General features: G+C 45.7%; 1 protein-coding gene across 5 annotated transcripts in view; it reads right to left on the bottom strand.

Moving 5' to 3' along the window:
* The window catches only part of Cdkal1 (CDKAL1 threonylcarbamoyladenosine tRNA methylthiotransferase), a 633,756-nt gene that overhangs the window by 69,163 nt on the left and 538,691 nt on the right, over window positions 1–25,902 (bottom strand). For 4 of the 5 annotated variants that reach the window (XM_078020592.1, XM_078020595.1, XM_078020593.1 and 1 more), the window contains one exon: window positions 20,954–21,344. The exons of the other annotated variant lie outside the window; for it this stretch is intronic. In XM_078020592.1, the coding sequence (XP_077876718.1) occupies window positions 21,180–21,344 (165 nt within the window). In that variant the 3' untranslated portion in view covers window positions 20,954–21,179. Of the gene's footprint in view, window positions 1–20,953; window positions 21,345–25,902 lie in introns of those variants that run through there. 5 annotated transcript variants of the gene reach the window in all.

Here is a 25,902-nt window from a genome sequence, read left to right as displayed (position 1 = left end):
TTCTCTTCGTTAGCATGGCTAAGGGCCTGTCGATTTTATTTATTTTTTCAAAGAACCAACTTTTGGTTTTGTCAATTTTTTCAATTGTTTCTTTTGTTTCAATTTCATTAATTTCAGCTCTGATTTTAATTATTTCTTGCCTTCTACTTCTTTTGCTGTTGTTTTGCTCTTCTTTTTCTAGGATTTTGAGATGAAGTAAGAGATCATTTATTTGTTGGTTTTTTCTTTTTTTGAGGAATGAACTCCAAGCAATGAATTTTCCTCTTAGAACTACTTTCAATGTGTCCCATAGATTCTGATATGTTGTGTCTGTGTTTTCATTTAACTCTAAGAAGTTTTTAATTTCCTCCTTGATGTCTTCTATAACCCATTGATCATTCAGCATCCTATTGTTCATTCTCCAAGTGATCCATGATTTTTCCTTCCTTCTTTTATCGTTGATTTTCAGTTTCATTCCATTATGATCAGATAAGATGCATGGTATTATCTCTACCCCTTTATATTGTCTAAGAGTTGCCCTGTGACATAATATATGGTCTATTTTTGAGAAGGTTCCATGTGCTGCTGAGAAAAAGGTGTAACTTCTTGATGTTGGGTGGTATAGTCTATATATGTCAATTAAGTCTAGGTTGTTAATTGTGTTATTGAGTTCTATAGCTTCCTTATTTAACTTTTGTTTGGAAGATCTGTCCAGTGGTGAGAGAGGTGTGTTGAAGTCTCCCATGATTATTGTATGGTGGTCTATTAGACTCTTGAACTTGAGAAGAGTTTGCTTGATGAACACAGCTGCACCATTATTTGGGGCATATTTATTTATGATTGTTATGTCTTGTTGGTGTATGGTTCCCTTGAGCAGTATGAAGTGTCCTTCTTTATCCCTTTTAATTAACTTTGGCTTGAAATTTATTTTATTAGATATGAGTATGGACACTCCTGCTTGTTTCCGCAGTCCATATGAGTGGTATGATTTTTCCCAACCTTTCACCTTCAGTCTATGAATATCTTTTCCTATCAGATGCGTCTCCTGTAGGCAGCATATTGTTGGGTCTTGTTTTGTGATCCATTCTACTAGCCTGTGTCTCTTAATTGGTGAGTTTAAGCCATTAACATTTAGGGTTATTATTGAGATCTGGTTTGTTCTTCTAGCCATATTTGTTTATTGATGTTACTAAACCTGATTTGTTATTCTCTTTGACTACTTTCCCCCCTTTACTGTCCTACCTCCCATTGTTGGTTTTCAATGTTATTGTCCATTTCCTCTTCCTGTAATGTTTTGCAAAGGATTTTTTGAAGAGATGGTTTTCTAGCTGCGAATTCTTTTAACTTTTGTTTATCGTGGAAGGTTTTAATTTCATCTTCTATCCTGAAGCTTAATTTCGCCGGATACACGATTCTTGGTTGGAACCCATTTTCTTTCAGTGTTTGAAATATGTTATTCCAGGATCTTCTAGCTTTCAGAGTCTGTGTTGAGAGATCAGCTGTTATCCTGATTGGTTTGCCCTTAAATGTAATCTGCTTTCTTTCTCTTGCAGCTTTTAAAATTCTCTCCTTATTCTGTATGTTGGACATCTTCATTATAATGTGTCTAGGTGTGGATCTCTTATGATTTTGCACATTCGGCGTCCTGTAGGCTTCTAGGATTTGGGATTCTGTCTCATTCTTCAAGTCTGGGAAGTTTTCTTGTATTATTTCACTGAATAGACTGTTTATTCCTTTGGTATGGAGCTCTGTGCCTTCTTGTATCCCAATGACTCTTAAATTTGGTCTTTTGATATTGTCCCATAATTCTTGGATGTTCTGCTCATGGTTTCTTAGCAGACTTGCTGAGCTGTCTATGTTCTTTTCCAGTTGAAATACTTTGTCTTCATTGTCTGTTCTCTCTTCTAAGTGATCTGCTCTGCTGGTAGTATTCTCAATTGAGTTTTTAAGTTGGTTTATTGTTTCCTGCATTTCTAGGATTTCTATTTGTTTGTTTTTTAGTACCTCTATCTCCCTGTGAAATTGATCTTTTACTTCCTGGATTTGTTTGTCAATGTGATCTTTCATTGTCTGATTTTGCTGTCTCATGTCTTCCTTGAGACTCCAGATCATCTGAAGCATATATATCCTGAACTCTTTATCTGACATTCCATCTGTTGCAGCTATTACCTCTTCTAAAGTTGAGTTGACCTGCATTGCTTGTGGTCCTTTCTTTCCTTGTCTTTTCATGCTGCTCACGTTTCTTTCTGCTTGGTGAAACTGTTGTGTTTATGAGTTTTTCCCCCTAATTATTTATATTGCTCTTGTATAGTTGAAAAATCTCCCTTGCAGGGCGGGTAGTGGCTGTGCTCCTTCTCTAGTTGGGGTGATCTCAATACCGCGTTGGCAGGCCACTAGGCCTGCTCTGCCGGTTGTTCGCAGGTCTGCCCACCCTGCGGGAGCGGGTGGCGGCTCTGCTCTGCCCCCCCTCCAATTGTGGCGATATGACTATCACCCCCTCGGGTCTTTGGGCCTGATCCGGATGCGGGCGGCTGCTCTGCTCTGCCCCCCTACTCCAAATGGAGTGGCGTATCTACCATGCTGGCAGGCCTCTAGGCCTGTTCTGTTGGTGGGTCTCAGGTCTGCCTGACTCTGGCTGTAAGGGGAGTTGGGTGTCGAGAGTCCTTTGGTCCTTGCGGTCACGCCCACAGAGAGATTTTGAAGTTTCCCAGTTGTTCGCCAGGTGGGCGGGGCTATTAGCAGAGCCCGGAGGGCATGGCCATGTACGGGGCCATGCGGGGACCCTTCTAGCTGAGTCGGGCCACCAGGAGCCACGTGAAGAGCGGGGTAGCTGTGTCTGCGTGGTTAAGATCCGGGCGGGTGGTTTGGCTGTTCGCCGAGCGAGAGCAGGGCCTCCCGGGAGAGCTGATATGGCGGAGGCGTCTGCCGGTTTGGGCTGCCACTCCGCTCCGGGCCGCCGCTGCTTTCAGAAGCTGCTGGTGGTTGCGGGATTGGACCTCTGCGCCCGCCAGGGGGGCCACCTGTAGAGCCGGGTAGCTGCGACCGCATGGTTAGGAACTGGGCAGGTGAGGCGGCTGTTCCCAGAGCGAGCACTAGGCCTCCCAGGGGAGCCCAGATGGCAGAGGCCGAATTCCGGTTCGGGCGGGGCGGGCCAAGTCGCTCCAGGTGTCCGCCGCTTGCAAAAACAGCTGCTGTTTGCAGGAGTTGATTTCTGCACCCGCCGCGGGGCCACCTGACTAGCCGGGTAGCTGTGGCTGCGTGGTTAGGAACCGGGCGGGTGATGCGGCTCCTCCCAGAGCGAGAGAGCTAAGCCTCCCGGGGGAGCCGCTTGCGGGAGCGGCTGATGGCTGCGGCACTAGATTTCTGTGCCCGCGTGGCCGTCCAAGATCCACTTCTCTGGGACAAACTGTCACTTCCAATAAACCTACCAGTTCACAGCAGCTCTCTTCTTAAAGGAATTATGCTAGAAGTTCCTCTGTAGGTAGGCTGCCGCTGTTCTGATGGGTCTTTCTTATCCAGTTAAAGTGGAGACGTTAGAATCGCTGCTTCCTCGCCGGCCGCCATGTTGGATCCCCCAGATTTTTTTTTTTTTAAAAAAAGATGATATAGAGAAGGAAAACAAGTTCCTACCTTCTTGGATCACGTAGTCTTGAGAAAAACACTGAATGATAACAATTCTGACACAGGAAGATATAATTTTCAACTCTTAATGAATTAGACAGTGATCATAAGTGGCTGCTAAAGCCATTAAGCAAAAGGTTAAGGGGACCCTGATCACCCCAGTGTCTTGAAGTGTTTCCCTGAGAATTCTAGTAGGGATTTCGTAGTTTCAGGTTTGACATCCAGGTCTCTGACCCATTTTGAGTTGATGTAAATAGTGAGTGAATGGGATCTAGTTTCATTCTGCAGATACAAATCCAATTTTGCCAGTGCTATGTATTGAAGAGATGGCTGTGTGTGGATTAATTTCTGGCTCTTTTCTGTTCCATGGGTCGGTGTGTGTTTTTGTGCGAGTACCATGTTTTGGGTTACTGTGTGTTTTGAAGTTGGGTATTGAGATGTCTTCTTCCAGCTTTGCTTAATTTTCTTGCTCACATTTGATGTGGCTATTCTAGTTCTTTCATGGTTCCATGCAAATTCTAAGATTTTTTTCTATTTTGGTGAAGAAAGTCGTTGGTATTTTGATGGAAATCACAATGAATCTACATATCCCTTTGGGGCATATGGTCATTTTAAACAACATTAACTTTTTCAGTCCATGAACACGGTATATCGTTCCATTTTTTAAATGTTCTCTGTAATTTCCTTCATCAGTGTTTTATAATTGTCATTATAAATATCTTCCTCTCCAATTTATTTTTTGTGACTACTGTCAGTGTAATGGCTTTCTTGACTTTTCCAGCAGATTCATTATTGGTGTATAAACATGCTGGGTTTTTTTGTACATTGACTTTTGTACCTCGATTTCTGTTTCCTGCAACTGTATGGCATTTATCGGTTCTCACACTTTTTGGCGGAATATTTATGTCTAAAATCATGTCATGTGCCAACAGAGATGATTAACCTCTTCCTTTCCTTGCCCAACTGCTCTTGCTGAGATTTCTGGGCTCTATTTACTAAGAATGGTGAAAGGGAACATTCCTGTCTTGCTCCAGACCTCAGGAAATGGGCCTTTCCCCGTTTGGTATGACATTGTCTGGGTTTTCCTATGGCCTTAGTATTCCGAGGTATGTTCCTTCCATGGCTAATTTGTTCAGTTTTCATTATGAAGGAAGTTGAATCTTATGCTTATTCTGCTTCTACTGATCTGATCCTGGTAGTTGCCTTTCATTCTGTTAATGTGGTTTATCATGTTTTTTTTTTTAATGTTGACTAGTCTTTGCATCTAAAGAATGGATCCAGCTTGATTGTGCTGTAGGAACTCTTGACATGACGATGAAGTCACTTTGCAAATTAAAAAAAATATTTTAGTTATATATGACTGTAGAATGCATGTATGCATTTTTATACATCATATATATACACACACATATATATTATATATATAAAATGGGGTATAATTACTCATTTTTCTGATACCAGTCATGAAGTCACGTGTGTATATGTATATATGCATGTGTGCGCATGCGTGCATGTGCATGTGCGTGTGTGGGGGTGTATAGTGGTAATGTTGTATCGTTCTTCTATCATGCCTATCCCCATATCCCCTCCCCTACCCTCCCTTCACTCCCCTCTATCTAATCTAAGCTAACTCTATTCCTCCCTAGTGCCCCCCGCCACCCACTAAGACATGACAATCGTAAATATTCAAGCCTCAAAATTTGCAAGTTTTTTTATTGGTAATGTTTGTATTAATGTTCACTAGAGACGTTGGTCTAGGTTCTTTCCTTGTTTTTAATTATTTCTTAATGTTGTTGGTGCTGGGGATTAAACCCAGGACCTCATGCATGCTGGGTGAGACTGTACCACTGAGCTATACCCCAGGCTAGCTTTCTTTTTGCTGTGTCTTCGTCTGGTTTTGGTGTCAGGACAATGCCGGCCTCATGAAAGGAGTTGAGCAAAGTTCCTTCCAATTCAATTTTTTGAAATAGTCTAAAAGGAATTGGAATTAGTTTTTCTTATGTTTTGTAGAATGTGGCAGTAAAATCGTCAGGTCCTAGACTGTCTTCTTTTTAAGATGGGAGACTTTTAATTCTTCACTTATTATTGATGCTCTTTTCTATTTCTATGTGATTGGTGTTTGGGTTGTATGTATTCAGGAATTTGTCCATTTCTTCTAAACTTTCCAGGTTTTTTAGCACATACTTATTCAAAGTAGTTTCTTATGATCCTTTGTGTTTCTGTGGTATTTATCAGTTATAATGTCTCCCTTTTCACTTCTGAATTTTGTAGTTGGGTCTTTTCTCCATGGTTTGTTTCACTAAATGTTAGCTTTTTGAAAATAGAAACAAATTAACTATTTCATTGAATTTTGGGGGGTGTTTTTCCCCCTAAATACTGTGCTCTGATCTTTATTTCTTCTAATTTTAGGTTTGGTTGGTTCTTGACTTTCTCAGTCCTTGAGATGCATCCCTAGGTCATATATTTGAAGTCTTTCTAGTTTCTTGTGTTTTACACCATTTTTGCCATATTCCACAGATTTTGATAAGGTGTGCTTCAAGAAGCTGTCTGGTTTCCCTTCTAATTTCTCCCATTCCCCATGGGTTATTGAGTTTCCCAGCAGAGGGTCGAACCCGGGGCTTTGCCTGTGGGAGACAAGTGCCCTACCCACGGGACTGCACCCCAGCCTCCCACTCGAGTTGAAGAACATGTCAGTCAATTTCCATGTAACTGTCTATTTTCCATTATTCTTGACTATGTGGTCTGACAAGACACATCATACTTCAGTTCTAAAAAACTGAGACTTGGAATTGAGAACTACCATGATCTATCCCAGAAAACGGTTCATGTAATGATTAGAAGTGGGAGTGGCGTTCTGTATCTGTTGGATGAAATGCTCTGTAAATGTCTGTTGGGTCCATTTGCTATTTTCTCTTGTGATAGTTCAACTTGGATGTCTCTTTGTTGATATTTTTCTCTGATTGACCTGTCCGTTGAGGAAAGTGGGGCATTGAATTTCCCAATTGTTGTTACACTGAGTCTCTTTGGATCTATTTCTATATTGTGGCGGTCCTGTATTTGGTACCCCTGTATTTACAGTTGTTACATCTTTTGGCTGAACTGATCCTTTTATTAGCATTTAATGAATTTGCTGCTGTTTCTTGGTCTTTAATATGAAGCCTACTTTGTGTAGCTACTCTGTTCACTTCTGGTTTCCATTTGCATGCTATATTTTTTCCATGTATTTTTACACATGTATTAAAATTTATTTTAGGCAACCTAGAGTTAGGTCTTTTATTGAATCCTGTTGGGATCTGCCGCAGTCTGTCTGGGCACAATTCAGGAGCCACTTGTCAAAAGAAACTAACTTTATTTTTAGAACTACAAACGCCAAACAAAACAGCTCCTCAGGAAAAAACCCTCAGAGCCCAACTGCCACCACCAGCTTCCACAAGCCTCTCACCCCCACACCAGCCTCTCCACCTCCCACAATCCTCCTGCTCTTGAGGCCGATTGGCTGGGTCGCATGGGCAAAACCAAAGAAGTCCCCCAATGAGCAGCTCCGTGGAGGAGCCAATCAGCTAGATGTTGCTGGGGCTGCTGTGAGCCAATCATCAGCTGGCAGTCTGAAGGGCAGGGAAACAGCCCAATGAACATCACCGCAGAGGAGCCAATCAGCTAGATGTTGCTGGGGCCGCTGTGAGCCAATCATCAGCCGGCAGCTGGAAGTTTGCTGGGGCCCCTTTGGCTGTGGCTCTCAGCAGGGATCCTTTTGAGCTTGAATATTTCAGACATTTTCACCTATTTTATAAAAATGGAGTTTTAGTGCCTTTCTCCTCTTCTACTTCTATAATTTGTAAACTTTTCTTCACATACACCTTGTGAACTCCTGGCTGTTTCTGTTGTTAATATTGGGGATTCAATCCAGGGCATTTAACCACTGGGCCACATCCCGGGTTGTTTTTTTTTTTTTTTTTTGTATTTTATTTAGAGACAGGGTCTCGCTGAGCTGCTTAGGACCTTGCTCAGTTACTGAGGCTGGCTTTGAACTTGCAATCCCCCTGCCTCACCTCCTGAGCCACTGGCCTGTGCCACCATGCCTGGATGCTGTTTTTCTATTTGGGGCTGGAATAATTCAAAAGACTTATCCTCAAGTTCAGAAACTACATCTTCCATTCATTCTAGTTTGCTGTGAGCTCTCAACTGGAATCTGTATCTCACCGACTGAGGTTTATAGCTACCACATTTCCACTTGGTTCTTTGTGATTTCCATCTCTTGGTCGACTGTCTCATTCCACCCTGAGTTGTTTCATTCTGTGCTGTCCACAAGTATTCTCGTGCAGTTCTGAGTTTTCATAGGATCATTCTATTGAATTTGTGTCCGTAGTTCGTAGGTTTCCTTTAGACTGGGCTCTATTCCTGGGGAACTTTTTTCCTTTGAAGTACCTTTCTTCCATGTTTCTTGGGTTCCCACCTTGATGTCTGTGCATCAGGTGTAACAGTCACCTCTTCTGATTTTTTTATGGGGTATCTTTTTCAGGAAAAGGTCTTTTCAGTTAGATGGGACATAGTCATTTGGCAGGTGATCTGGCTCTGGCTGAAGGTGAGCGCACGTGCAGCCCTGTGTGACTTGCTCAGCTGTGACTGCTGTCAGTGTCTAAGTGCCTCACGGGCAAGACTGAGCACGGGTCCACCTTTGCAGTGAACATGGTCTTCCAAGGCACGTGTGCCCCGGTCCCATGTAGTAAGCTCTGAGGGCACTGAGCTTGTGACGGCAGCTGCCATGCTCTGGTGCAGGATGCAGAGGACTGTCCCCGGGTGACACAGGGCAAGCACAGGTGATCTCAAGGGTGGTGACACCAGCATCCATACCCCCAGAGCCATGTTGTGTGAAGGACACTTCCCCATGTCCCTTGGGATGAATATGGAGATGCAGCCACATGATTGGGTGGGGCCTCTCCCTCGGGTCCTGTGGGGTTGGCATGGTGATGCTGGGATCTCTGGCACTGGCAACCACAGGTTCAAGGTGGTGGGATGCAAAGAGGGCCTTCCCCAGCTCCTGTGGGTGAACGTAGTGGCACTGAGGCTTGTGGCCCAGGCAGTGTCTTTCCTGGAGCTGCAGGATGTGGATGCGGACTTCTTCAGTTCCCAAGGGACAAGCATAGGTGCTGGTGGAGCTTTGGGAACCACCGCCTGTGGGCCCAAGGCTGTGGATGACAGAGGAGACCTTTACTGGTCCTGGGGCACGTGGGGCTGATGTGTGCACCTGCAGCACTGGCATGTGGTCCTGGAGGGTCAAGACGGGGAGGAGACCTCCTCTTGGTCCTGTGGAGTGAGTGCGAGTGACACCGGGGCTTTTGACATCTACCTGTAACATTCAAGCTGTAGGACATGGAGTGTCCCCAGGTCTGGGGGAGCAAGTGCTCATGAGGCAAGGTCTCCGACATTGGTAGGCATGTGTAGGAGCTTCAGGACGGAGAGGACCTTGCCCAGGCCAAAGGATGAGCATCAGTGATGCCAGGGGCTTTCTGCTCCAGCACCACAGCCCCAGTTCCTGAGGGGCGAGCATGGGTGGGGGTCCCGCTTGTGGCTCTGCCAGCTGCCAGTCCTGAAACCCCAGGGTGCCAAGGCCTGTGAGACCGTCAAGCTCCTGGTGCTGCCGGGGCTCTGCCTGCTGGCCCCCAGTCGGGTGGAATCGAGTCACGGCTGTCTCAGTAGCTGGGCTCCCGGGGTCGGAGGGCCCATGCAAGGTTCTCCTCCAGGGCAGAGCAGTAGCTTGAGACCAGCCCACTGCCACACTGGACGCAGCCACCTACCTTTTGGGATGTGAGGTGTCCCCCAAAAGCTCACGTGTGAGACGATGCAAGAAGGTTCAGAGGAGAAATGGTGGGGTTACGACAGCCGGAACCCAGCCAGTGAGTTAATCTCCTGATGGGGCAGACGAGTGGGATCTGAAGTGCTGGGTCTGGCTGGGGAGGGGGAATTGGGGTGTGGCGTTGGGGTGTATGTACTTGTGTCTGGCGAGCAGAGTTGCTCTCTGCTTCTTGGTCGCCATGATGTGAGCTGCTTCCCTCTGCCACACACCACCATGATGGTCAGCCTCATCTCGAGCCCCGAGAAACGGAGCCGGCCTTCTGTGGACTGAGACCTCTGAAACCGTGAGCCCTCAGATAAACCTTTTCTGATTGTGCTGGCCAGGTCATTAGTCACAGCAGTGAAACAGCTGCCTTACACACCCGTGGTGTGAAACGCCCTCCACCCCACGGAGCCGGAGCTGGCTGAGGTCTCCACTCCAGGTGGCCTCTCTGACTCTCTGTGCTATACAGGGTCCCCGTCACTTCCTTGTTGATTTCCAGATCCCCCTAATGGCTGTCCTGGAAGGAGTATTTTCTTTCCAGGAGCAGTGGCACACACCTATCATCCCCACGGCTTGGGAGGCTGAGGCAGGAGGATTGAGATCAAAACCAGCCTCAGAAAAGTGAGGCGCTAAGCAACTCGGTGAGACCCTGTCTCTAAAATACAAAATAGGGCTGGGGACGGGGCTCAGGGGCTAGTCCTGGAGTTCAGTCTCCGGTGCCCGGGTCGGGGGACAGTATTTGCTGCCCTGGCCGTGCTCTGGGGCAGAGCTGCCCACCTCTGGGCCCCCTTAGATCCTGTTTTCTTCCAGTGTGTGGTGCTGGGGCTTGAAGGCAGGGCTCTCCCACTAAGCCACCTCCTGGCCTCCTGACTTGGGAATTTAAAGGCTGACTCTTGCCTGCCAGTGCTGAGTGAAGTTTTGGTTCCTCCACGTTTCTCTGCCAAGAAGTATTTTCCCCTCTCCAAACGAAAAAAATGTTTGACATGGAAGCATTTTTTAAAAATCCTGTTTCCTTTTTTAAATCGCCAAATATGATCTTGCCAAACTCCATCTCTCGGTGGTCGTGTGGCAGGAGCCACGTGAGGTCTCCTGGGTGGCCAGCGGGTCTGGAGTACACACAAGGAGCCGGCGTCGGACCGTCGGCTGAGGTGTGCTGGGTTTGCTCACTGCACGGGGAGGACCACGTGATGCACTGGTGTGTGTAGTTACACTGTAACCAGATCTCGGGGCTCAAGAGATGGATATTCAGCGTGAAGAAGAGAGATCCAGTCACACTATCCTTCACCATTTCTTAGCAAAACCGGAAGCTTGGGCCACTCAGCCATTCTTTTTTGTTAATCTGGTATCCAAATACCCCGAGACCGGTTCCTGTTCGTTCATTTGCTCGCTCGTTCACCTGGTTTCTCTCTCCATGCAGGAGGAGAGGCTCAGTGATGTAATGGGGACTGTCTTAAAGGCAGTTCAGGAGTGGAGCCTGTAGGTGGGCCCTGAAGCATCTCGACACCAGGACAATGTTGGGCTCCTTGTTCGGAAACGGTCCAAGCTGGAAGGTTGGCCTTGGACAGGTTGCCTCGCTTGCTGGCGCTAGTCTCCACCTGTAGGTAGGAGGTTCACCTCATGGTCTCTGGGCCTCTGGCTCTTCCCCCAAGCTGAGGGAAGACTTCGCCATCAAGACAGGCCAGGTTCCCGATGGGATAGACATGCACAGATCCCCTCTGCCATGTACCAAGAGGGCCTCTGTGCAGTTTCCTGACTTACGGAGAGACAGAGGCTGTTTAGGGTTGAGCACCAGAAGGCAGCTGGTGGGAATTTCTGGGGCTCCACGTTGGTGATTTGAACGTTGGGTTGCCTGCCACAAGGTTTGCTTTCAATAGGAATAGTTCGAGGGAGAGCTAGTGTCAAATTGCCTTTTTTAAAACTTTTGATTTGTATACTTAAAAGTATTAATTTCCTCAACTGGAACTACCACATTTTACTGTAGAATTTTCTTATAGCTTTTAAAAATTCTGATGGCCCAAGGCAATCTGTTTCGGTAAGGTAACATTTTTCTGAGCCAGCATTCAACCAACTTCTCCCCCAACCCCAGCACTGGGGACTGAATCCAGGGCCTTGTGCATGCTGGGCAAGAACTTTGCCACTCGGCTTCTGCCTTTCTTAACATTGCTTGGGACCTCTCAAACTTTCTGCTTTAAAAGATCTTGGAGGATGTTGGGTTAAGAGAAAGAGAAGAGGGATCCAAATTCAAGGCTTGAAAATCTTTGTATGGAGGTCAGAGACCTTACACCTTAGTTTTTCTTGTTGAACATCCTCTTATCAGAGATGAAGACCTAAATCCAGGGGAAGATGGAATAGTTAAGGCCACAGTGTGGCAGACCTTCCTTTGGTGGCTGTCATTCATAGAAGGCTCAAAGCCCAAACCAGCCTGGATGTTTCTCCATGTGAAACACCTGAAAATAGCATTCGAAAGACCCTCAAACTCCAGGTAAGCCAGCCTCTGTAGGCTTCCCTCCTGCTCACTTCTGTTTGATTTCTAGTTTTATCGTCAGTTATGGGGACAGATGAGACATGATGACGACTGCTCACTAGTGTCTGCCGGGTGACACAGTGCCAGGATTAGGCTCACTCACTCAGGCCCTGAACACGGAGCCGAGACTGAAACCTGGCCTCTTTCTGCAGCTTTGTAGACAGGACAAGCTTTAACACTTTAATGGGTCAGTGATCAGGAATGTGGAGTTTCCTGTGAAGTTTGGAATTGAGGGCAGTGGACCATAAAGTGGCGTCTACGGAAAGCAGAAGCCCTTCTCTTACCCCTCAAATGATACCAAATAAGGATGTGGAAGTCACACAGGCTAGGGAACAAGACACAGAGAGAAACAGAAAACCAGGAACATCTGCCCTCTAAGATCCCACCCTCAAGATGGTTATCACAGGTGGCTTTTCCGTTACGCATTCGCATCCATTTATTAAGAGAGTGTGTTCTTGGCAGGTGAAGTTCCAAATCCAGAGAGCTGGAGTCGCCCATTTAAATGGGAGCAGATGAGCAGAGAAGGTAGCAGGTGCTGCTGCAGGGATAAAGGGTTGCTAGGGCCCCAGAAGCCATCCAGGGTGGAAGAGCCAAAAAAAGATTAAGGATCAAAGATGTTGAACTACAGAGACGGGAGCTGCCTCTGACGGAGGCACTCTCCTGATTAAAACAGTGGTGGGACCCACACCTCCAGCTTGGGCTTCGTGTTACAGCCACGCTGCAACACAAACGCACCCCAGAGCCGCAACAACCCCAGTGCTGGTGACAGCAGTGCCCGAGACGAGAGCCGCCCCTCTGGCTGAGCAGGGCCACTACACTCTCCTGGAAACCGGCCTGTCGGGAAACTGGGTCACGGACAATGCACAGAACCCAAGGGCAGAGGCTTAACTCTTCCTAAGCCAGGCACCGTGGTCCCCAGTTGTTTCCCAGGGTTGGTGGTTGGTGTAGGGTGAGGACGGGGAGCTCACTAGTGGGAGCATCGGCCCCTCCCTGCCGTCGCAGGTTGTCTTCCCGAGCATAGAGGAACCTGCAGCATGCAATAGGAGCCCGCTTAGAAGCCTACACTAGCTCATCTTTAGCTGTTGGACGAAGCCCGGGTTCTTTAGCATGCCATCAAAACTCTTAACAGACAATGAACTTTCCCATGTGTATTATTGCTACTTACAGCTTTTCAGCATAACAATACCTGTGTCCCCTTTCCTCAGCTGCAGGAATCTGCATTACACCCACTGTCAATTTGCCTATTCTAGGTACTCCATGGAAGTGGGTCGAGGCAGGGAGATTAGGGACCCTGCCTGCAGCCCTACTCCACCTTGACTAGTGGAGCCGTGAGGCTAAGGAACTCCCTTTCATCCTGCCCCTGGGAGTTACGAGAAGTGGGAACTTCTAAGCATCAACATCAAGACCCTGTTTTCCAAACGGCATGCCCACCTATCATAAGCAGCATGTGCAGGGACCCGGGTTTGACTTGGAGGTTTAAGACTCCACACGTACTGCTTCCATGCATCTGATGTAGAAGCCGGGAATGGACATCGAGCACAAGTGCACAAGGCAAGTAACGGGCAAGTAACGGGCTCTGCCATCACCTCTTGGCATAAACCACTCCTAACAATAAAGCCTGCCAAAGGCGAGCAGAACTCGAGAGCACATACAGGCCACACGTCCGCCGAGTCCACGGATGGGTCTTGGTCAGCCTGCCGTCAGGGTGCCGCGTATCTTCCTCCCTCAAACTCTTAATTGCTTCTGTCTTGGTGAGTTCTGGTCACCACTCCCGTGTCTGCCACCTCCTGTCACATGACAGGGGTCATATAATATTTGTCCACGTCTGGCTTTTTTCACTACAAGTTTTTTCAAGGTTCATTTGGGCTAATGGTGCAAGTGTGCTTAGCACGCAGGAGGTTCTGGGCTCCATCCCCAGCACCAAACCCCAAAAAGCTTTGTGTGCATTATAGCACACATCAGAATTTCACCCCTTTTCAGGGCTGAGTGACATCCCATTTTATATATGGACTGCACTTTCTCCGACTGTCCATCAGTGGACAGTTGGGTTGTGTTCGCCGTCGGCCATGCACAGGATACGGCTATGAACATTGATGTAGACATCTGAATCTCTAGTTTTAATTCTTTTGAAAATTTACCTAGGAATGGAATTGTGAGTCTCATGGGAGTTCTAGGTTTAAACTCTGAGGCACCACTATGCCGTTATCCAGTGACGACATTTTCACCCCTGACTTGAGGGTTCCAATTTCTCCCCATAACTTGACATGTTCTTCTCTCTTCCCTTGTAGCCATCCTAACGGGTATGTAAGATCTCACTGTACTGTGGGTTTGCTTTTCCCTGATGACACTGACGTTGACCATCTTTCCATGTGCTTATTGGCCACTCATATCCTTTTTTTTTTTTTTTTGGAGAAATACCTATTTAAATCTCTTACCAATTCTTGAATTGGGTCATCTTTTTTTGAGGTGTATTTATCTACTATATTCTGGATGTTGAGCCCTTTAAAAATGTTATTTGAAAATTTGTTCTTTCACTGTATGTCATCTGCATTCTCAAGACCGTCCTTTGTGCCAAAGTCACTGAGTCCAATTTATCTTTCATTACCTGTAATTTTGGTGACAAAGTCATAAAATCATTGTCAAATCCAATGTTGTAAAGAATTTCCTTCAGGGTTTTCTTCTAAGAGTTTATAATTTTGTTTAGGTTTTTGTTTGATCCTTTTGGATTTTTAAGATGGTATCAAGGAAGGTACGAACTTATTCCTGTGCACGTGTATATCCAGTTTTTTCCAGCAGCATTTGTTGGAAAAGTCTTTATTGTCTTGTTGAAAATGAATTGATCGCATATGTGGGCATTTGGTCTTACATTTGCTCTTCTATTTCACTGGTCTATGTCTGTCCATATGACAGTACACCCTGTTCTAAGTAGTGTGGCTTCACAGTTGGGAAGTGTGAGTCCTCCAACTTCTTTTTCAAGGTTGTTCTGGTTACTTGGGTCCCTTGGCAATTCCAAATGAACTTGTGTTGAATTTTCCATTTCTAGGAGAAAAAAGATTGCTTGAATCTGTAGCCCTTTTGGAGCAGTACTGACAGCAGTGCTAGGTCTTCCTCTCCATGAAGGTGGGATACCTGCTTATTTTTTAGGTATTACTAAATTTCTTCCAGCAATGACTCTTGGCGTTCAGCATATAAGTCTTACACTTCCTTGATTAGATTTACTCCTGAATATTTAATTAAAACAGCCAAACACTTTTTGGATACTCTTGAGAATAGAATTATTTAATTTCTTCTTGGATTATTTATTGCTGGTGAAGAGAAACAATGATTTTTGTATTTTGGTCTTGCATAACTGTAACAAATTCACTTATTAGCTCTAGTGAGTTATCAGTTTCTTTGGGATTCTCTAGACAGAACCATATATGTCATCTGCAAATACAGAGAATCGTGTCTTCCTAATTTCAAAGCCTTTTACTCCTTCCGCTTATCTGAGAGTGTGAAATAGTACGCATTCTTGTCTTATCCCTGATCTTAGGGGGGAAACTTTTCAGCCTTTCAACGTCAAGTATGATGGTAACTTCAGGTCATAAATACTCTCTATTAGGCTGAAAATTGTCCCTTTTATTCCTTGTTTTCTAATCTCTCTTCATCGTGAAAGAGTTGAATTTTGTCAAATGCCTTTTCTGGTCAACTAGATGACCATGTTCCCCCAACCCCTTTTGTTCTATTAGGGATGTACTACATTTATTTTCTTGTGTTGATTAACACTTCAATTGCTAGGATAAATCACTCTTGGTCATCATAAATAATCCTTTTAATATGCATTGGATTCAATTTGCTAATATCTTCATTTTGGCATTCATATACTCATAAGGGATATTGGCTGGTTACTTCCTTTCTTATACCATTCTTCTCTGGTTCTGGCATAAGGGCAATGCTAACTTTATGTAATGAATTTGAAAGTGTTCATTTCAATTTTTCGAAAGGAAGGATTTGTATTCCTCAACTAGAAGTCACTTCTATAGCCATCTGGCCTGAACTTTTTTTTGTTAGGAGTGTAATGTGTCTTTCATGCTGCTCAGGGGGGAGCCTAGTTTAGGGGAAGAAAGTCTTGTCATGAGACATTTCCTTAAGAGGATCAAGCCCTGAAAACCAGAATTGTCCCAGGAACCCTCCCACCCCCAATATATCTAGTTCAATCTTAGGTTCACTTGTCAGATAAATTTACATTATTCTGGTTATTTCAAACAAACTACTCTGCAAAGGTAAAGATACCAGACAGTATCCTTCCACAAGGTGGACCAGGACCTACCTTCAGGGCAAAGAGTATCATTAGTCACCTCAAGTGACCATGAGGGAGACAATACTCGATTTGAAAGCAGGTTGTGGGGTGTGATCGGAATCCCTACTTATATATATCCTATGTGGATGGTATGCTGTGTGGTTCATAAAGTCGGGCTGGAGTACAAAATGTTTTAAGTAAACAAACATGTCTTATATCCTTAGATCTATTTAAAAACCATAATGTTATTGTTTATGGATATTGGGGTAAATACAGAAGTCAAAAGGTTAGGCCTTGGAACAAGTCTGGGATAACATGGTTAGCTATTATGATTAATTAGGCATATTATAAGCAGATTAGATAAACACAGGAGTTAAGATTTCTAGTTCGGCAGGTTTTTCTGGACTCCAGCTTCACCCTTATCTTCCCTGGGGCTCCCCCTACCTTCCCTGGCCCCCCCACCTTCTCTGCCCCCTCCCCGCTTCCCTGGACTCTTACCTCATCAGAACACACAAGTGTGTTCACATGTCCTTAGCTAGGAGAGCCATAGAGACCAGATGCACTCCTTGCTTGGACTTCCCCACAGTTGGGATGTTTGGCCACAGAACTCCAAGAAAGGAAATAATTGACAGGAAACTACTGAAGAATAACATCTGTATTGCCTTTTACCCTCCAGGCAGGGTGGGGGAGGGCAGGACTTGGAGGCCTCCCTACTCATCCGGCTCTTTTCATCTTGGGCCATAGAAAATCTCCTTGATCTTGGCTCGCCACCCATATCTGTGCTCTACACTATTCATTAATTTGATCTTGTCAAATACAGCTGGAATCGGTTTTCTTTGAATTTTTTTTTCCTTGACTGTATCTGTTAGATTCGTGCCTCAAGGAACTTTGGATAACTTTCTATGCTATATGGAATTGTGAGTGGTTATGCATTTATCAGAATTTAAAACACCCAACTATAAAACTGGGGTCACCTTTAAACAGCAGAAGTTATCAAGAAATGGGAGGAAATGGTATATCAATGGTCAAAAGAAGAGGGACAATCTTTGGACATGATCTCATGTCGTCTTTCAATGACTCTCATTTTCTAGGCAAGGCTCAAAACGGGAAAGTGGCCTGGCTGGAATTTAAACCAAAGTTTTGCTGGTGCTCAAAACCCCAGCTCCTTTTTCTTAGATATCTGCCTAAAATTCATATTGGCAACAACTAGAACCTGAATCCAATTGATTCAGATCTTTAACTCCTATATGGTTTCCACACCATAGAAATCAAATTCGGCGATAAGCCAAGTGTAACTTATCAAAGATGTGCTACGGCCAAGTCAACTTGAAAGTAAGGGGGAAATATTTTGAGAAGTGAGTAGGACCCAAGATGAAATGTTAAGCATGGATCTTGTAAATTAGGTTGCAACCCTAGAGCAGACGTTTTCAAACTTCCTTGACTCGTGACATCTCTCGGCCAAAGAAACAACTAGGCGTTCTGTTTATTAAGTAGGTAGGCCCTAAGAACTTATTAAGCACTTGTATGTGTCCTAAAATATCATGACTATTTTCTTAGGAAAAAACCTGTATCTTAAAGTATTTTACTTCATATTAAAAAGACCACAATCATTAATGGCAGGTGTACATCTCCCAGGCCCTGGGCCCCGCCTCAGATCTTGGAATATGACAACTGTGTCCATTTCTGCTCCACATAGGTTTTTTACTGGATAATAGCAGCCATTAAGAATATAGTCTTACAAAAATATGGCATAAAAATTGCATAAATTGATATTGAAAACTAGAAACCATTTTGAGCTATGAGCTTACATAGTATCTGATGCTGTTTCTTCAAAAATTTAAAATATCCCAGGGTACTCCTGAGCTCACCGCAGCAACCCGGGGTGCCTTTGGGCCTAGGTAAACCTCTTCATACGCACACTTACATATTCCACAGGATGTTTTGATTTATACAGTGCTTCTGACGTACCATTCGGTTTCTACAGTTGGATGGTTGTGCCAAACTTGAGGATCTCTCTTCCCCTCTTCCTTGGTCTTGGCTCTTCATGACTTTCCTATCTCCTACTTTACCTCATTTAAAAAATACGAGACTTCTTGCAGCTCCATTTCTAGCTTGAACTCTTCCCCCATAACATCTAACGTACAATGAAATTTTCAGCCAGGCGTAGAGGCATACAAGTAGTGTTCTGACAGAAGCATACCTGAAAATCTAACTTTTAGACACAGGTTCTCAGTTGCAAAGCAAAGTGTTTACCAAGGAATTCTTTAGAGTCTCAAATTGACTATTTTATGCTTAAAGCAGGGAATAAAAGAAAAAGATAATATTTGTTTAAAACATTTATCAAAGACCACACATATTCCCAGAGCAGGGCAATGGAGTTGAGAGTTGGGCTCCCCAGAACCCAGGGGTCCACGTGGTCAGTCCTAGGTATCTGTGCTGGCAGCTGGGAGTGTTTAGGCCAGATGCGGGGTGAGCAGGAAGACGTCCCACTGCACCAGGGATGGCTTGGGAGTTGGGCTGGGAGCAAGTTCTGCCCCTCTGCAAGTTAACTTTTGAGTTTGAGGGTCTTCCCCCCGCCCCCCACCCAATTAAATGGGAATAATATCTATCCCAAAGCTGTTTCTTCAGGACCCATCAGCACCAATAAAATGGATGTTGCAATGTCTAGTGCACTTAAAGGCTGGACAGGTAACTGTTATAAATATTAAAACGGAGCTGGCCCGTTGAAGGGGAGCAGCAGAGCAGGTCTGACAGAGAACGGAAGAGGCACTAAGAGGAGGCAGAGTGGCCAGGTTCATGTCCTTTGCTGGTGGGGCTGTGGAACTGCTCCAGAAAACCATTTGGCAGTGTCTACTAAAGTGGACGTGCTCAAGTGCTAAGGCCCAGTGGTTCCACTCCTAGATCGGAGTTCAACATCCAAACACTTAGTTGTTCCAGAACATCTTTATAGCAGCACAATCCACGGTAGCCAAGAAACTGGAAACGACTCGAATGCAGATACGTCAACACAATGTGGCCTTTTAGCCATTAGGCTCTTCAAGGAATGTAAAGGAGCCGCTACTGCCCAAGACCCAGACGCATCTTTCAACACGTGGAATGTGTTTGACATTTACATAAATGGAATCACACGCTAAAGAGGTGAAATGTCTCCAGGTACAAATTGGAGATAAAGGGTAGCAGTCACCTTTTGGGGGTGAAGTTCAAGGTTAGGAGGACACAAGGAGCTGTCTGGGGCTGGCTGCAGTACCTACTCCTATTTTGAAAATCACTGCCAGTTATGTACATTTTCGTGTTTTATGCTAAGTTTAAGAAAAACAACTGGCCAAAGCATTGATCTCTTAGCGAGGAGAGAGAAAAATAAGACGGAAAAACATTTTGGTGCTTAGAGAACATAAAAGGAAACATGAGGCATAATGACAATCACCCCTACCACCTGCAGGCCAGATGAGGTGCCCGCCATCCTCCTCTGGATGAGGTCACGCTTTAGTGACAATCCTTCCACCCCAGCGAGAGGCGTGCTGGCGGGGACTCCGCTTCTGGCATTTACTTAAGGACGCAGGTAGAAGGACTGGTAAATTAACATGTAGCCAGGGCTGATGATGCACGCCTGTAATCCCCCCGTCGGTATTTCTTTCTTCACAGATGAGGCAGGAAGATTGGAGTTCAGAGCCAGCCTCAGCAACTTGCCTGTGGAAGGTTTCACCCTGCCATGGTCCCAGCAGCAGCAGCAGGAAGAGCACGCAGCCCAGTACAGGGCTCTGAAGGTGACTGTCCTGGAGATGGGACTCTCTGCTCACATCCCACTGGCTAAAGAAGCCCCAGGGGCTGCCTAAGTTCAGGGTAGACGGGCTGCACTAGGGCAGGTAGGGACAGGTAGCTCCCTGGGGCCACACCCCCACCGCTCAACCCACTCAGGTTCTTGTCTCAGGAGGGGTATTGTCCATCCTTCTCCCCCACCCCCAGCCCTCCAGCAGGAGATTTGCAGACCGCTGCCACCACCAACAGTGTGGCTGACCTGGTGTGTGGTCCAGGCCCTGATGCAGGACAGTGGCTTTGCTCCCTCTTTGCACCAAGTGCAGATTGGAGTTGCAGCCTCAGTGAGGCTCAGTCTCGGGGAGGGTCCCCGACCCTTGAAAGGATCCTTGAGGAGGATTCACGGGGCGGGGGGGGCTAACGAGTGGGGCTGGTGAAGGGATGGGTGTGTCCTCTCAGGCAGAAGAGGAAAGCCCAGGGTGGGGTGGGGGAGTGAGAAGGGGCCAGGCTGGATGTGGACTCCTGGGAGAAGGCCTGCTTGGGACCCCAACACCTTGTCATGAAGGGAGTCACTAGGTGAAGACTGAGGCAGCAGATGGAAATAAAAACGTGACCCGATTGATCCAAAGTATCCAAAAAGGGATGCCGTTTTGGACCAACCCACTCTTTCCAAGTCTGCTGTTAAGCGGACGGTTCTGGCCTCTCAACCCTGCCCAGAGTCCCTGAGGGAGCGGGTACTCCCCAGTCTAAAGGGATTCTAGTTCCAAAAATGGGTTTGTACATAAACTTGTCAGGTAAGTGAAAAAGCACGAAGAGGAAGATACACTTAAAAATGTTTGTTAGGGATCCCAAATCCTTCCACCTGAGGAAAACTAGAGTTGCCCTAGAGTTGGGGTCAGACTCGACGGCCGTATTTCTTTTTCCAATCGCTTGCGTGTCTTACCAAAAACAAACCCAACCCTTTGGCTTTTTTTTTTTTTTTTTAATTTGAAAGATGTGCTACACCAGCTGCAATTCGGTTTTGGGTCGAACAGCCAAAGGGCCCAACTCGGCGCGAGACAGGGTGAGCCTCGTCAGAGGCGGCAGTCCGGCCCTGACCACCGGCTGCCCTGGAGCCCCGGCGGGTGGCTCTCCTGTCCGCTGAGCATCTCAATCTCTTCTTCACAGACGCTCCAGTTAGCTGTGTCCTAAGTGTAGACCTTGACCAAGAACGCCAGAAGCAGCGCCAGCAGCGCCAGGCCCACGGCCACCCGCAGCGCAGGGTCCTGATGGAGCCCCTGCAGAGCGGCTCTGGGACTCGCTGCAGAGGTGGGGGGCACCGAGCTCGCAGCCCCAAGCCGCCTTCTGAATTCCTGTAAGAGAAACAGAAGGAGAAATGGTTTTTTTTTTTTTCCCCCCCTTTTGCAGGCAGAGCGAGCCCCGTGTGGTACCAGTCGAGGAACGGGTCTGGGCCAGGTGCTACCTGGCTCCTTCAACACGGGCACACCCGAACGCCCACCGCGGGCCCCACAGGCCCAAGGCAGAAGCAGTTCATCACGTTCCAGAGCCTCAGGACACTGAGACAGCGTTTATGCAGCATCAAGGCACAGGAGACGTAGTCGCCTCACAGACGGATCTTTCAGGAATGTGACCTTATCCTCTCAACAGAAGAATGAAATGGCTTCCAGGTTTATTTTTTTCTTCCTGTCATTCAGCAAACACATAGCTTAGGACAGATTGCAGCCAGTCTGCAGCAGCAGGAGGGGTCACAGTCTCTCCGTGGACCATGGCATACCGCACAAACAACTATCTTCTCCCAGACAAGGAAAGGGTGGGAAACCACTAGATCAGGAACTGACTCTGCTGCTTTTTAGGTTTCTGGTGAGGGGGATAGAGAGAGAGGAGTACCCCGAGACGGAGTGGTTCTGTGTGTCAAAGCGTAACTTGAGTCCTTGGGTAGGAGACTCACTTTCTCTATCTCCCTGGGAATCCCCGACTTCCCTCAGCCAAAACCTCGTGGTGAGAGATGGAGGTAGGGAAGGGGCGGCTGAGAAACACTGCATAAAGGCACACTGAGGGGGAGAGAGGAACTCCACCACCCACGTCCCGAGCCCTGCACACCTCTGGCTTGGGTGGGGAAGCAGGACTTCTCCACGCACAGCAGAGAAGCCCGGGATGGTGCTCGAGGAGCAGAGAACTGAGAAGCAACTGGTAAGTGTCCTTGGCAGAGGGAGATGACGGCAGAAGGGATGGAGAGAATGGAACAACAGGTGAGTGAGCAAGGAGAAGAATAAAATGGGAACTGGGAAAATTCATGTTTACGACGCAATTTCCGAAGGCTAATATTTACATGTCATAGATGTAGGAAAAATTCTTATTTCGACTGTAGGAGACTAATTGCAAAACCAACAAAGCTGTTGGCTACCAAACCATTGTTTACCTCTGTTCTCCTCAGGCATCTGGGCAAATATCGTGCAGGTCTCCCTGCACTGGGTCCTTAACAAGGAGCCAACTTCCCCACAGCAGGGCAGGCGATGGCAGGAGCTCCGTGGTGCACCCACACTCTCGCCACCTCTAGGAGGCAGCACTTGTGAGACCGGCTTTTTGTACCATATTTTGGAGCTGGGAATGCACTGATGAGTTTGCACTGTGAGTTGTGAGCAGCCCTCACACAAACATGGCAGAGTACTCGTGGAGCTGAAAGACTGAAGGTATGTAAATTCCTCAAGAGCCGTATGGCTGGAGGGGGACCTTGAGCAACGCTGGCTGTCACCTGAGCTTGCAAGGGGGGAATCTTGGGTAACTTTGGGTTCCTGCTGAGCCCCACACCTGCCCATCCTCAGATGGCATGGCACTAACAGAGCTGCCTAGTGCCCCCAGTGCATACAGCGAAGGGGGTCCAAATGCACTGTTGCTGAGGTCCTGCCTCCAGGAGGAACTGTCACGGCACTGGCAGAGGGGAACACCACAGTTCTGCTGCCACCCGTCTGCCCACTCTGGTCAGAGGACGGGTTTTTCAGGTGCCATCAGGGAAGAGACTCTTGATGCAGAACTAGCTTCATCGGTGCCCAAGGACATTCCCATTACAATAGGAGACACAGGGAGCACCCCTACCTGCCTAAACTGCTAGAATGCTAATAAGACCACATGTGTGACCTGCTGAGAGTGGGGGTCTCTACCTTTGATACCCGCTGTGAGGGTAAGGAAGACAATTCTGTGGTGTCCAGCTAGAAACAAAGGCAACACCTCCAGGAGAGAGCTGCCTTCTAAGAAGGAATCAGCTATTCTAAAGGGGTATGAACTATGCTTCCAAAGGACTGTAATAGTGGACACCACAAACACTGAAATAGATGAAATCTTTATCAGGCATTTTAATGGGATAGAAAATAGTTACAGGATTTGAGGAAAATAAATGAGGATCTGAATTAGAAACAACAGGGAGATGTTGAAAACCTCAACAAAAGACAAGATGAAGTAGAAGAAAAAAATCTGTACTTGAAGGCAAGTAGATAAAGTTTATGGGCCTAGAAAAGATATGGACAGAGATACAGGTCACTAAAAAAGCCCCAAATAGACTTGTGAAGATTTTTCTGATCATATTCCAGTCAAACTGAAAAACAGATAATGTTCAAGAGAAAAGTGCCAAGGTCATTCATAATAAAGGCATCCCCGTCAAAACAGCAGCAGATGTATCAGGATGTCATTCCCTTTCCGTCTGGTAAGGTTTCTACTAAGAACGGAAAGAAAATGACCAAGATCAAAACTGGGAATTCAGGACCATCAGACCAGGCTCTCAGGACACCCGAGGGAGTCCTACATCCGGAGGTGACAGAAAACATGAGAAGAACAGAACTTTATTAATAAACCACCAGGTGAAAGAGGGAATGGAAATAAAGAATCCTGAAAAGAGAAAGTCCTTATTGTAATGACACTGAATGTAAGTGGACTAAATTCTCCCACTAAGAGACACAGATGGAAAGTTAAGTTTTGCCCTCTAAGGCTGGGAAACCATGATCCAAGCAAGTGGAACCCTAAAGTCAGCAGGACCAGCTACAACGACCTCTTTCAAAATAGACTTGAAGATGAAAACTACAAGATAAACAAGGTAGCCATACACTGATGAAGGGATCCACAAGAAGATACAAACCCACATGCACTTAATGTTGAAGCAGCCAATTTTACCAAAAACTATTAAATATAAAGAGACAGGCTCTGATAGTATATGGATTTCAACATGCCCCTTTTGTTAATGGGCAGACAACTTGGACAAAACAGACTCAAATGGACTTGATAGACATTTACAGAACATCCCAAGAAAATTCAAAAACGCTGAAGTCATATCCTGTACCCCTTTGGATCACAATGAAATGAAACCAGAATCCAACAAACTGTAGGACTTGTACAATGCATGGAGGCTAAACTTATTTTTGAGGCATTAAAGAAATTGGAAGGAAGATTTTAAACATTTCTCAAAGCAAATGAAAATAGAATCCACAAGTTTTAGTAGACTGTTACTTACTATCTAAAACAATATTTAAAAAAGGACTGGGGGTGTAGCTAAGTGATGAAGTGTTTGCCTAACATGTGTAAAGCCCTGGGCTCAATTGCTGGTACTTTTAAATAATCAAGGAAATCATGTCCTGTTTTCCTTCTGATCACAATGAAATGAAACCAGAATCTAACAAGTCCCAGATTAAACTACAAAGATCAGAGCAGAACTACAGACTTTAAATACCAATGATAAAGATTTTTGTCTTTGAAAAGATGAACAAAATGGACAAGCATTTAATTATAATAACCAAGAAAAAGACCCCAATAAAGATGAAAAGGGAGACATCGAATGATAATAGAAATACAAGAGATCCCTGACAAATAAGAAGCTACGTGCCATTTACGTATGTCAAAATGCATTCTACTGTCATGTATGACTAATTAGAACAAATACAAAGAAATACAAAAGATCATTAGGAATTATTACAAAAGACCATGACAAATTAGAAAAGTATAGAAATGAACAAATTTCTGGACACAACAGGACACCTGAATAAATCAACACTGAGATAGGATCAGTAATAAAATCTCTCTATAAAGAAAAGTCCAGGACTGATGGATTTACTGCTGAATTTTACCAAACTCAAAGACTAACACAAATGCTTCTTAAAGTACTTCGCAGGATTGGAAAGGAGTTCGTTATAACTCAAAGACCAACACAAATGCTTCTTAGAGTACTTCGTAGGACTGGAAAGGAGTTCATTATACAAGGCCAGCATAGGACACACCAACAAAACGACAGAGCAAAAGTTTCCACCAAAACACCAGCAAGTAAAACTAAACCACGCACCCGGAGGCTCGCTCACCAGGGTCAACTGGGATTCATTCCAAGGACTTAAGGATAACTAAGTCAATAAATGTAATATTCATCATGACAACAGCTGCAGAAAAAGCATTTGATAAAATTCAACGTCCCTTTGTGACAAAAGCCCTGGACAAATCGAGTAGAGAAGGATCATACTTCAACCCAAGAAAGGCCCTACGTGACAGAGCCATCCCCGCAGCCTGCTGCCTGGGGAAAAGCTGGAAGCATTTCCTCAGACCAGGAACAAGACGAGCGTCCACCCGCACTGCTCCTTGTTCCGTACTCTAGGAGGAGTTTCTCCTGCCCGACTTCTCTGGCTAAAGACACCACCAAGAGACTACCCGAACTGAAACGAATTCAGTCAAGTGGCGAGCTGACAAGAAACCGGCAGCTTTTCTCTACTCCGATAACAATTATAAATTGTTTTATAACAAAGCAAAAACCTGCCCAAGGAAGCCTCTACAATGGAAATAGACTACTAATAAAACAAACGGGAAAAGGGCTCCCATCGTCACGGACTGGACAAGGTAATACTGTTCAAATGGCCACACCTCCAGCTCAAATGCAATCCCATA

The sequence above is a fragment of the Ictidomys tridecemlineatus genome, chromosome 8 (assembly GCF_052094955.1).
Source record: "Ictidomys tridecemlineatus isolate mIctTri1 chromosome 8, mIctTri1.hap1, whole genome shotgun sequence".
NCBI classification, from domain to species: domain Eukaryota; kingdom Metazoa; phylum Chordata; class Mammalia; order Rodentia; family Sciuridae; genus Ictidomys; species Ictidomys tridecemlineatus.
Note: the sequence above shows the minus strand (reverse complement) of the source record. Positions and strands in the feature narration are given on the sequence as shown.